At 38.0% G+C, this 13,862-nt stretch overlaps 1 protein-coding gene across 33 annotated transcripts in view; it reads left to right on the top strand.

Moving 5' to 3' along the window:
• Positions 1–13,862, top strand: part of CAMK2D (calcium/calmodulin dependent protein kinase II delta) — a 321,127-nt gene that overhangs the window by 300,810 nt on the left and 6,455 nt on the right. For all 33 annotated transcript variants that reach the window (XM_055086199.1, XM_028492203.2, XM_028492202.2 and 30 more), the window contains 2 exons: positions 8,925–9,000; positions 12,307–12,401. In XM_055086199.1, the coding sequence (XP_054942174.1) occupies positions 8,925–9,000; positions 12,307–12,401 (171 nt within the window). The remainder of the gene's footprint in view (positions 1–8,924; positions 9,001–12,306; positions 12,402–13,862) is intronic.

Raw genomic sequence — 13,862 nt, 5'->3', positions numbered from 1 at the left:
CTCAGCGGCCATGGCTCACGGGCCCAGCCGCTCCGCGGCACGTGGGATCCTCCCAGACCGGGGCGCGAACCCGGTTCCCCTGCATCGGCAGGCGGACGCGCAACCACTGCGCCACCAGGGAAGCCCCCTATGTAAGCCATTTTTAATGAAAATCTTTATAAATACTTCACACATCCTTTAATCTTTTAAAAAAATAGTAAATATTTTTTTCATCTTCAGATTCAGACTCATCTTAGGAATGACACAGCCATATTTTGTAACCCAATGATATCTTCACAAACCTTTTTAAAAAATCTAAACCTGTTTTCACTTACACTAAATGATCCCAATGCCAGACTTTTCTGTTCTTAAATATTTGTTAATCATTTATTGTCAGACCATAGCAATTTAACAGGACTAAGACTAGTAGTACTTTTTCCCCAATTAACAATTTATGCCTTGAAATTCAGAGTAGTTAGGTTTTTATAGAGCAAAGTACAAAGATGATTTGAATAATTTATCTTTTAAATCTTGAGGGCCTCTAGCAATTAAAAGGCTGAATATTGGTGTTATTGAACAAGTGACTTCTGGGTAAGTGAGCTTTACAATAATTTCTTGAAAAGCAGTCTTGACTAGAAGCTTGGTAATTTCCAAGTGTTATATTTGGATAAAATATTATATAATAGAGTATTAAACCAATCAACTCCAGAATCTTCGATGACTTTGATTTTAAAAGCCAAAATAATGGAAATTACTCTCCCAAATATTAACTAACATATCAAATCACTGAAATAAAAATAGTCACTAAGAAACAAGCTGTTAATTGCACAGGAAACTCCAAACATAGCTGAGTTGATAGGCACCTTTTTCTATAAAACTACCCAGAACATGAAAATGATCCTAATTTGTATATTTGCCTAAAATAAAAACTATTCCCAAGAGTTACTTTTGTTAATGGCAGCATGGAAAAAGACAATAAAACCATGGGATACCCAGTTTTGTGGAATTGGTGTATTAATTAATTACAACTCTGGCTCAGTAACTAAGTCATCAGTCACCTTCCCAGAGAAAGTTCAAAGACATTTAGGTAGTTCATTTAAGTTTATGATTTCAAAATATTGAATTAGGCACTCTGGGCTGGAAAGGAACATAGATTAGTGAATTAAACAGCAGACAGTACCTCAGCCAAATAAAGCTCCAGCCCTGGCACAGCTTCTGAATTTGCTGGATGACTTGAGTAAGTCACTTAACCTCCCTGTCCTTCATGTCTCTGGCAGGCAGGTACCCAATAACTCTGAGAAACGTGGAAGGAATAGTTAAATTGAATAGAGCAAATTTTTTAAAATTTATTTTATTGAAATATAGTTGATTTACAATGTTCTGTTAATTTCTGCTGTAGAGCAAAGTGATTCAGTTATACATACATATACATTCTTTTTCATATTCTTTTCCATATGGTTTATTACAGGATATTGAATATAGTTCCCTGTGCTATACAGTAGGACCATGTTATTTATCCATTCTATATACAATAGTTTGCATCTGCTAATCCCAACTCCCAGTCCATCCCTCCCCACCCCCCTTGGCAACCACAAGTCTGTTCTCTACATCTGTGTGTCTGTTTCATAGATAGGTTCGTTTGTGTCATATTTTAGATTCCACATGTAAGTGATATCATATGGTATTTGTCTTTCTCTTTTTGACTTACTTTACTTGGTATGATAATCTCTAGGTCCATCCATGTTGCTGCAAATGGCATTATTTCATTCTTTTTGATGGCTGAGTAGTATTCCATTGTATATATGTATCACATCTTTATTCATCTGTCAATTGACATTTAGGTTGTTTCCATATATTGACTATTGTGAATAGTGCTGCAATGAACATAGGGGTGCATGTATATTTTTGAATTATAGTTTTGTCTAGATATATACCCAGGAGTGTGATTGCTGAATTATATGGCAACTCTGTTTTTAGTTTTTTGAGGAATCTGCATACTGTTTTCCATAGTGGCTGTACCAATTTACATTCCCACCAGCAATGTAGGAAGGTTCACTTTTCTCCACACCCTCTCCAGCATTTATTGTTTGTAGATTTTCTGATGATGGCCATTCTGACTGGTGTGAGGTGATACCTCATTGTAGTTTTGATTTGCATTTCTCTAATGATTAGTGATGTTGAGCATACTTTCATGTGTTTGTTGGCCATCTGTATGACTTCTTTGGAGAAATGTCTATTTAGGTCTTCTGCCCATTTTTCAATTGGGTTGTTTGTTTTTTGGTTGTTGAGTTGTGTAAGCTGTTTGTATATTTTGGAAATTAAGCCCTTGCTGGTCACATTATTTACAAATATTTTCTCCTAGTCTGTAGGTTGTCTTTTTGTTTTGTTATGGTTTCTTTTGCTGTACAAAAGCTTGTAAACTTGATTAGGTTCCATTTGTTTATTTTTGCTTTTATTTCTATTGCCTTGGGAGACTGACCAAAGAAAACATGGGTACGATTTATGTGAGAGAATAACTAGAATAAATATTGACAAAGAGTAAATGAGTAGAATTGCTAAGCTAAGATGAGACATATAAAAAAAGCTAAACAACTTTTGATCACTGAATAAGTAAATCTTTAGGCACAGTTCACTAAAAGATTTTGATAATCGATACTCTGCTAACATTTTAGTGAATCTCAATTCGCATGTATTCAGTTTATTTCCTAACCCAAGTTTCATTGTAGGCCAACTAGTCTTCTGAATAAGTTTTATTATTAAGTAGTTTCACCTCAAACTAATAAATTTAAAATCGGAACAAAGATTCAGAAAAAGCCTGAGCTCAAATAACTTGGTTCTTTCTCTCCATTCAACTCTCTTAAAAGAAATTATAAGTTTAAACATTGATAGATGTGCCTAGTTTAATCTTTCTAGACCTATACAGATTACTTCCCCATGGAAATACTGTGGCCTCATATATGGTGGTAATTCTGCTGCTTTTGAGATACACAGGACCCATGAATGCCTATCCAGTTAGCATAATCACAGCCAGTCTGCTACTAGACATGATCATCATCACCTCCATACTTGGCATTTACCTAATGTATTAAAATGCACAAAGAACTTTATATACATTGTCTATCCATGTATTTAGGTATTCATATGTGCATGCATTCAGAGACATTTACTCAATACTAGGTGTTAAAGGCAGAAAGTGGTCATGTCCTGGTCAGATCTGTGAACATCCTGTGATAAAGCTATAGGAGGACCACAGTGAGATGGAATAGCTGCATCTGGAACACTCAGGAAAGTCCATACAGAAGAGGTGACATTGGAGCAAAGTATTGAGGGAGATTTCCAGGCAGAAGACAGAGTTTCCAGGCAGACAGAACAGCGAGAGGAAAGGCATAGAATTATCAATGAGCCAGGACTAGTTGGGAAAGAGTGAGCCCCTCGGTGTAGCTGTAGAATAGGTTATGTGGGAGTCCTGGGGCAAAAGAAGTGTCGGGAAATGAAGCTGGAAAAAAAGAGAGTAGGAAAACCTTTAAAGAACAAACAAACAAAGAAGTGTGAGCTTTGGCCTCCAGAGAGTGGGGGAACAGCACGGTCAGCTCTGTTCTATAGAGGGATGATTCTGCAGCAGTGAGGAGTGGAGGGGCTGGTGAGGAGAGGGTATGGGAGGAGAGGGGGGAGACCTCAGGGCAGGATGGGTTAGGAACATCCGACAGCCTGAATCAGAGCAATGGCAGTGAGCCCAGAGAGGAAGAAATGGATCTGAGAAAGATTTGGATGAATAAAGAGGAGCCGGTGATCAACTGTATGAGGAATTGAAAAGAGGCATCAGGACTTTGGTGTAGGCAGCTGAGTAGATTACGATCCCACCGCCCAAGACGAGAAATACAACAGAAGCAGCAGGTTTTGCAAGGAAGATGCTTGACGTCCATGTTGAGCACCCCAGGTGTGAAATGCCAGGCCAACAGGGAGTGTTTAGATTGCAGTCCCAAAAATGAACTTGGAGCCCAGAAAGATTCAAGGTCCGTGATAGAGATTTGGCAGTCTTCAGTAGATGGTCAAAGCCAGAGGAATAAATGAGATTACCAAGAAAAAGCAAAAGAAACGAGGAAGAGGCTGAAGACATACCCTGGGAAACAACACGGTAATTGCTAAGGATAAATTATATGACTCATGGATGATTGGATAAGAAAGCACTTGGCGTTTGTTCCTTCAAATATGTATTGAACATTTACTCTATGCCATGTACTATGCTAGATGCGGGTTGTAATGGTGAGGTACCTACCCCTCTGGAGTTTACAACATAATAATAGAGAAAACTGATCAAATACACACAAAGAAGTACATAAATACAAGTGTACCAAGTGCTTTTAAACAGCAGGTGTAGGATATGTGTGAACTTATAACACGGGGACCTCTCCTAAAATGAGACTCCAAGTAGGATTTTTTGAAGAAATAATAGGTGAGTTGAAAGCTGATAAAAGAAATGAAGGCAAAAATGGGGGACAGTTTCCCGAGAAGAGAGGGCAGCTCACATGAAGAGCTGGCAGTAGGACGAAGCATGGTCATTTTGAATTGCTGGGAGAAGGCACCATGGGTGGGGTGTAGAGGATAAAGTAAGGCAGCCTTTGAGTGGGGCTGGTGAGATGGACAGGGTTTAGATTATACGAGGTTTCATAGTCCCTCTTCATATAATTTTTCTGGACAAGAAATGATGGGTGCTTGTACCGGAGTGACAGTAAGAAGAAAAGAAGTGGACTAATGTGTAAGGCCTTGAAAAGGCAAAATCAATAGCACTTGAAGGATTGGATTCGGAGTGGGGATGTGAGAAAGTCAAAAATGATCCTCAGGCTTCTTTTTGGCTCGTGCACCTGGGTGGAAGATGCCGTTCACCAGGATGGAGGTCCCTGGAAGAGCAAATAGGTTTGTGGCAACAGAAGTTCATATGCTCAGTTTAGGGTATGTTGGGTTCCAGACGCATTAAAGATATCCAAACCGAGATTCCAAAATAGGCACAGACATACAGACCTGGAGGGACAGTCTAGAAACAAGGTAACAATTTGGGAATCATGGGATACAGACAGCAATTTAAAACACTGGTGTAGATAGAACCATAGGGATAACAGTATATGGTAAGAGGGCCTCAGACCGAGCCTTTAAAAGGAATTGAAACATTTAAAGTCCACATTGCAAACGAGAGGGAGATGATGAGAACAGAGAGAAGAGAAAAAAGGGGAGTATTTCAAGATGGCAGAGGAGTAATCAGCAAACTCTGTGCCTTTGGGCAGTGCCCGTACTCTGTACTTCTCTGTTAACCAGCGAGGTAGCATCGGTCTGCGCATCTCAGAGAACTGTTCTGATCCTCAGATCTGATCATGCTTGAGAAATGTTGAAATCTATCAGTTGTTTTATTACATAATCACTCTCAGTTCCCAGGGGTTTGTTTTGGTTTTTGAGTTTGTTTTTTTTTTAAACACTGGGCCCATTCACACTCTTATCTTTCTCTTCCAGGCTTCTTTAGAACAATAAAGAGACAAAAAAATATGAATTTGAACATGACAATGTTCTCAGTTCTTTCGCAGAATTGCATGGGAAGGAATCGCACTCAGGATCTGGAACATTTCTCTCGCTTGCTCTTCTCTCCTGCCTTTCCCCTAGGAACCTGGAGATCCCCAGAAACTACTTTGGGACCTGTGGGTATAGGCTTGAGCACCTCAATTCTATAAATAAAACTATTTGGTAATCAGTTCCCTGTGATTAAGTGTCTAGCCATGAGGTTAGAAGCTTCTGGTACTCAGGGAACACCTTATTGGTACGCTCTTCCCTCACCTTCAGGGTAATTAGTGACACCTCTCAAGCTCTCCCCACTTTGACTTCCGGAGTGACCATTACTTGACATTCAGGAAGAGGGAAGGCCAGAGGATCGTGACCCCTCCCCCCAGCACATAGGCATCCAGGCACCTCGCGCAGTGATTGTCCCTCAGCCTCACTGCTGGCCAGAGGAGATACAGCTAGCATCAAACCCTCCTTCTTCCTCTAGGTCACCGTGGCAACAGTTCCAACCACAGCAGACTTCTATATACAAATGACTCGTTCCCAGCCTTCTGCTTTCCTTTCAAGAGTCAGCTGTCATGTGCTGCCCTGACTCACTCAGGCGCCTTTGGCTCCAGGGAAATAAGCACTCTAAAAATTACTGAGTTTCAGGCCCCTCCTGAGCCAAGAGAGGCACGCTGCTTTTATGATGATGCAGCACAGAAGCATTCTGGCTACTTCCCATGTGCCGTCCTGCCAGCTGCAGCACCACTGTTTCTGAACATAAGAACTAAGAAGGCAATTTGTGTTGCTTTGATTATGCAGGACAAAAATTAAGCCAGTTGTAGGATGCAAACTGTTGAAGAGCTAGTGAGTGTTTCCATAGTGGTTCAGAGTGAGACTCGGCCATGTACACCAATGTTTCTAATTGCATATTATGCTTCTGAAGGAATCTAGAGACTTTCAGGAACTTCAGAAGGTGACCCAGAACTGTTCGCACTTTGTAAACTAACTCTTAGCCTAATGAAGCTCTTTAAAGGGCAGTGATCTTATGTTCATTTTTTCCTTCTTTTTTGTTCTAAAAAATTAACATTGTTGTCTAAACTGTAGGTTTTTTTTTCCTATTAGTCACATAGCATCCTAAGAAATCTATTAGTTTTAAATGAGGATTTAATAGGAGGAGGAAGTTTTGGTAGTCACACTTTTCTAATCTCATTTTCTGAGCTCCTCTGCGCCAGTGTCCTTTATATTCTGGAACTGGGTCAGCTGTCATGCGTTTTTGCCAATGTTCATACTGTTGACGCTACAGACAGATGAATCACTTATTGCCTAACTAAATTAAGCTAAAATGTGCCATTGGCACCATCCCTATTACAGAATTATTCCCTGCCACTACTTCTGTCAGTATGCTTTGATGTTCGATATATTATAGCTATTCATTCATCAAATGATCATGGGCAAGAAATGTTTTAGGTGTGTATAGGAGCTAAGAAACCTTATGTTATTTTTTCAATATAAATGAAATTATGTAAATAACTGAATATGGAATCTAACCTGTATGGAGATTATTTTTTTGATATTATCAACCTTGACATTGTTTGCAACCATTTGTGGACAAACCATATTTTATAAGGTAGTCTCATATAGTCTCAGTAAAGTCAAGTTAGGTTTACAGAAAATTTGTTTTTTGTTTTTTTACATCTTTATTGGAGTATAATTGCTTTACAGTGGTGTGTTAGTTTCTGCTTTATAACAAAGTGAATCAGCTCCTCCCTCTTGCGTGTCCCTTCCGCCCTCCCTATCCCTCCTATCTAGGTGACCACAAAGCACCAGGACATTTGTTTTCGATAAGGAATATCACAACCTGGATAACCTGGAGTTTTTTTGGGTTTTGGGGGGTGTTTTTTTTTTTTTTCAGTACCAATAAGTCTTTATTCATTGTATTTTCCCAAGGAAAAGAAGGCGAAGGGAAAAGGGTCAGCATGTGTGTTACAAAATGATAGCAAATGGGAAAGGAAGTACCCGGCACAGCAAAATCAACCAGCAAATAAACACTTCCCAGATGGGGTCGCCAAAGCCAAAGGGGGCTCAGTCTCCTGCAGTTCAATAATGATGGGGATAACCTGGAGTTTTGAAAGTGAATATAAACTTTGAGTTTGTGGTTAAGAATCTGCTAAAAAGAGATCAGATTCATTAAAAATGCAAACTGGTTGACTTTAATCAATAAGAACTAAAACCAGACTTCAGCTTTTTCTATGATGAATAGCAGCCTCACTAAGATAGACGGAAATAACTTTTTGTGATTACCCCCAGTTTATTTCCAGTGATTTAAGAGAGTATCACAATGTTCTTTAAACAAAATTTAATTAATTTAATTTTTAAAATATTTTATGCCTTTATTTCCTTAGTAAGAGAATACTGTTCTGAAATCAGGAAAAGGTTATCAACATCAGTTGATCAAATTCAACTTATTGAGCAACTATTTTATTAAAGACATTCGATAAAGCTTTTTCGAGGATACAAAGAAATAACATGTTCTTTGCCCACAGGGAGCTTTTAATTTAACTAGGAAGACATTACACAGTAAACCAAGTTCAGTAACAATTTAAAACAATAATTTAACAAAAGAAGTTGTCATGGTGTATAGCATATGCTTAATTGCCAAATGAATAATACAAGGTAGGCTTTCCAAAAAGGGAAAGAACACTTGAGGCAGATGAAGTAGATGGGATTTGAGCCCAGCCAACTATTAATAATTTTACCGATTATGGGCTAGAAATAGAAACAAATCATGTTTGTTGTCAGAGTTGACAGCCATACGGGGAGACTTCCCTCTCCATCCACAGCATTGATTCATACCTTGTTTTTCCAATTTACAGTTTATGGAAGGCCATTTATCTAAATATGATGGCAATTACAGCGTGAGCATCCTCTTTTGTAGGGTTAGTTGAGCTGAACAATTAAAAAATGCAAATAATTAAAGTTAAATGTCTCAATGCAAGATGTCAGCTATACTGTGAAGATAGATTAAAATAACACAAAAATGTTCATAAACTCAATCATGTTGGTAAAGGTAATAGGAACTACTTTTTAAAAATATAGCCTTGACCTTCTGGGTGACTGTTGTTTTCTCACAAAGGGAGGGCAGCAGTGCTTCCCCAACGTGAACATGCTTACCTGAGGGTCCTGGTAAAATACAGATTCTGAACGTGTAGGTCTGGAGTAGGACCTGAGAATCTGTTTCTGCCAGGCTCCCAGAAGAGGGACCTAATGTTGATCTGTGCGCTTTGAGCAGCAAGATTCTGAGAGGGATGTGTCTTAACTGGTAATACCCTGTTTAAGGAAAATAGCAGTACCATTAGAGTAATTTTATATGGCTTTTGCCCTTTATTCTCACCCAACTCCTTTATCTTTGCCTTTAGCACGAAAGCAAGAGATTATCAAAGTTACTGAACAACTCATCGAAGCGATCAACAATGGAGACTTTGAAGCTTACACGTGAGTAGAGGCACATTTATTTTGCTTTCATGCATATGACAAAGTATTTTCTATGTGAACGCATTCTTCAATGTACCTGACTCATGTATATTTAACGCCAGGTTTGATACACCCACAATAGCTTCATTTCAACGTATAAATAAATGACTCAAGTGCCTCTAGGAGAGAAATAAATGTAATTAAGATTTCAGAGAGAGAAGATGAGACTTCTGATAGGAGGACTGGGGATTTCTTTGTCAGTGCACAGAAGCCTGACCCTCTGGCACCTCCATGTGAGAGAAGGCATTCCAGGCAGAGCAATCCATGAGAGCAAACACACAAGAAACAGGAAAGCACATAAATAGTGCACTTTGGCTTGAGAGATGTTTTTCCTCTCAGTTCTGCAGAGGTGATGGGACAGAGAAAGAGATTAGGAGGCAACGTCTGGCAGCCTTTTTCCCTTTCCAGCCAGCACAGCTCAACTTCATCTTCATCTCTTTTAGGGGTTTGCCTCTTAGATAAAATTTTATTTGAAGAAAGGGTTCTAATGTTAAATTTAAAGTTTACCATAGGTATTAAAGGGAGTCACTTTGATCAAATAAAAATAAAGCTTTCAAATAGGGCGTGAAGGCTTATTGTGCAAAGAACGTGTGTCAATAAGTTAGCTATTTGGGTGGAGAAAAAAATCAGTTCTCAACTTTCCCCTTATACCATACTAGTGAGGTCCTCTTGAATGAAAGTGTTAAATGCAGCAAAGAGTTTGATCTCTGGTTGGAAAGATCTAAGTTTAAAAGCAGGGGAAGTCATTGAAATGAAAATGTGAAATGATTAGGCTACCTAAATAGATGAAACTTAATATACTTTAATTTTTTTAAAGCCAAAATAAAACAGATATAAAAACCAGAAAAATATTTGTAAAACATGTCAAAAGTTAATTTAGATTGAGAAATAAGGTTGAAAAGTGGAAAAATAGGTAAAGGAACTGAGCTATTAGCAAAAGAGGAAATATAAATGACAAGTAAATAATGAAAGCATGTTGATGTCCACTAATTGTGTGCAAATCTGAATATAGGAGGGTTTTCTGCCAATCAAATCAGCAGGGATAAAAACTCCGCTGATCACCAAAGGGTCACAGATAGTGCAGGACAGTAGTGACTTTTCCCACCACCTGATGGCGTATAAATGGGGACAGACTTTCAGAGTGGTGGTGACAGCAGGAGTTTGGGTCGCAGTTATATACCAGGAAGTGTTTCCAAAGGTTCAAATCACTACTTTAACCCTATGTTCCTAGTTATAAAAATTTAACATGGGTGTGGATTTTGAATTTAATACAGGGACAAAAAGTGTGAACAAAGATATTTATGGAATCAATATTCAAAATAGCGAAAAATTATAAACAGCTTATATGTCCAACATTATGGTAACATTAATTAATCTGTGGTGTGTTTGGTACCATGGATACTTATGCAGAATTTCTAGCGATCTGGCAAAATGCTTATGAGTATTCACTGAAGATAAAGCAGGATATAAACGTGTGTGTACATAATTGTTCCAACTACATAAGAGAAAATATAAAAATAGAATGAAATATGACAAATTGGTTTTTAAAAGGAAAAAAGATATTGCCTCTGGGAGATGAAACTGTGTGTTTTATTTCCTGCTTCTTTCCAAGTTTTATATAATAAGATATTTTTTATCATCAGTTACAAGTAGCCAAATATAAAATATGGAAGAGTAACTGAATATAAGAACTAAATTAAATCCAGGACTGCTTCTTATAAATTAAATTAATGTGTGTGCAAATACATACAAACACAAGCATATACATATATATGTATTTGCGTTTATCAATTCTTTAACAGGACCTAATGAAAGAAATAGTAAGAAATGGAGTTTAGGGCTTCCCTGGTGGCGCAGTGGTTGCGAGTCCGCCTGCCGATGCAGGGGACACGGGTTCGCGCCCCGGTCCGGGAGGATCCCACATGCCGCGGAGCGGCTGGGCCCGTGAGCCATGGCCGCTGAGCCTGCGCGTCTGGAGCTTGCACTCCACAATGGGAGAGGACGCAACAGGGAGAGGCCCGCGTACTGCAAAAAAAAAAAAAAAAGAACCCTAATGAGTGAGCCTTTTGAAACTTGCATTTCTGTTGAAAAATTAAAACATTGTGCCTCCCAAATGGGCAATTTCCATACGAAATTAGACGTAGCCCCACCAAATTAATAAATGATCCAAAATCTTTCAGTATGTATTCCTTTTATCTAACTTTATGAGCTGCTAATTCTTCAAATCCAGATTTTACGCCACCTTCTGTGAGAAGCCTAAGCTGATCACCACAGGCCCAAGGAAATATTTTCTCCTCTGTTTCCATGGGACCAGTGCTCACCATATCAAGCAACTACCCATCATTCCCCAACTATACTCTGCCATTGTACTTGCTGCCCCCTCTGCCTACCCCCTTCCACACACCTGGAAAACTCCTATTCATTCCAGAAAGCCCAGCTCAACTTTCCTTTCTCACATATAAGTCATCTGGTTTTTGAGCACTTTGTATTTATTTCCATTCCAGTATTAATTGTGTTATAATTGTTTGTTTCAAAGAATATCTGCTACATAGTAGGTGTTTAACAATTCTTTGTTGAATAAATAAATTTTTCCAAGAAAGCCCATAGGCTTTCGCTGAATATTTAAGATAGTATATGTTTTTCTTGAATTACATTTCTAGGATTAAAAACTAATGTGCATTTGAATCTCTCATTAATTTTAAGTTAATTAAGCTTGTTAATTAAAGTTTACTTAAGTCTGTCAGACATTGCCAGAAAGTGTAGGATGTGACACCTGCCTTCAGATCAATCATATATACATGTTTGATATGAATGTAGATGGTGTCAAAAATTATTCCAAAAGTATTTAATTTCAGAGCCAAAGTTGATTTTATAGGACTTGGAGGGTAACTTGGACTTGGAGAGCATTTAAAAAATAATAAACTTATGACAACTAAAAAACTAGTGAATTAGAAAAACTGGGGAAAAGCCTAGAGAGTTCACCTTGGAAATTGAAAAGTAGAAATATTCAAAAAGGAGACTTCCTAAAGTGTGATGGATTATCGCCTGCTGGAGCTGGTTTTATTACCTTGCCCCTATCATCTGAGGCCTCTGCAGTATTCTTTTTTAGGGCCTGCTCCTCAGCTCACCTTTCCAAGCCCTGTGATAGAAATTTTATATTTGTAGTGTTTTTTTAAAAAACTCCTTCATTGGCTGATAAATAAGAATAGATAGATATGTGGGAAACAACGAAATACATTAACTCATTTATTATTATTTTTCCTACAGGAAAATCTGTGACCCAGGCCTTACTGCTTTTGAACCTGAAGCCTTGGGTAATTTAGTGGAAGGGATGGACTTTCATCGATTCTACTTTGAGAATGGTACATTTATTCTAAATTCAATATCATGCCTTTTCCAAATTCTCTTTGAATTTCTCCCAAATTTACAGATTCTTTGGCTCTTTGCTGCAATGAGAGCTTTTACCTTAGTTCAGCATTTTGCATCGTATTTTTGTATTTGAAATTGAAAAACATGACAGCCTTAAGAGTTCTGGGATGTTTTGGAAAGTATCTTAAGTTGTTTATATAAAAAAGTGATGTTGATTGAATATACCCCATAGAAGAAGTCCCAGTGAATGTATAATGTAAGCTGTAAAATTAGTTACCAAAAATTGTTGAATTTTTCATAAAACATTGTTTGTTTTATGAGAATGGTTTTCATAAAACATTATATATGAAAAGATAAAAGAAACCACAGCATGCCAGAATATTTGACATAGAGGGCCTTCAAGCATAGTTAGTGCTCCTTTTCAAGGTAAAATGTAAATGAAGATGAGTAATCAGATAAATATTTCAGTTCCAATTACACGAATTTTAATGGTCTCAGAGGAAAGAGAAAGTGACAAAAGAAACGCCTGCAGAATTCCTTCAGGTCACCAGGAAACGTGTAAACCAGAAGTTCCTTTTATGCTCCTTTTCCTTACACCTAATGACGTTAGGTATCATGTTTGTTGTGTTTGCATGATGCAGGGAGGGAATTCACCTTTTGCAGTGAGATTTTGATGAATTAAAGAGGAATTGTAGTAATGATTAGGATAATCAAGCTCACGTCCAGTAATTATAAGCACTGAAAATGTCTGCCTTGGCATGGATTTTTACATTTAATGAATTGCTTTGTCTTATATGCACCAAACATTTGCAAGCAAAGATAATTATGTGGTAAATTGGCCTTCACAAAGCTTCAGTTGTTCTCTGTTCCATCCTGCACTGTGATTGACAGCATCTCATAATGTTTTTCTTCAGTTGACTCTCGATTGGCACCATCTCACCTGTAGTGAAAGAATAATAATTAACCCATTAATATTTTAACTTACCTCAACATAACACTGTACATCATTACTTTCCATAAATACATATTCTTCATAATGGGATATTGTTTTTTACGTGACTGTAGCACTAAGTAATTTATTCAGATCTTTTCTGAAAATGGAGGACGTGTTTGGATAACAGGTAAAACAAACAGTTCTGCCTGTTTTAGTGATCTAAGAGAGAAGCATCATCAATCAATTATCTGCACTAAATCTTCATATCTCTTAGTCATTGAATAATTAGAATAAATAGCTATTGTCAAAACAACAAAGGCTGGAGCCTAGCGAGGGCTGCTCAACCAAAGAAGAGAGCTAGAGAATCAGAATCAGGCTATATGGCCAACACCAAATTTTGGATTCTTACTGGATGACCACAGCTGGACTAACATAGAATGGACGCTACTAAATAAAGGAGCCACAGGATGAGATGAGGAAACAGATTCACACTATGACCAGCCTGTTGTTTAGGAGACAG

Source organism: Physeter macrocephalus, chromosome 7 (genome assembly GCF_002837175.3).
Source record: "Physeter macrocephalus isolate SW-GA chromosome 7, ASM283717v5, whole genome shotgun sequence".
Classification (NCBI taxonomy): domain Eukaryota; kingdom Metazoa; phylum Chordata; class Mammalia; order Artiodactyla; family Physeteridae; genus Physeter; species Physeter macrocephalus.
The sequence above is the reverse complement of the archived record's forward strand: the minus strand, read 5'-3'. Positions and strand labels throughout refer to the sequence as shown.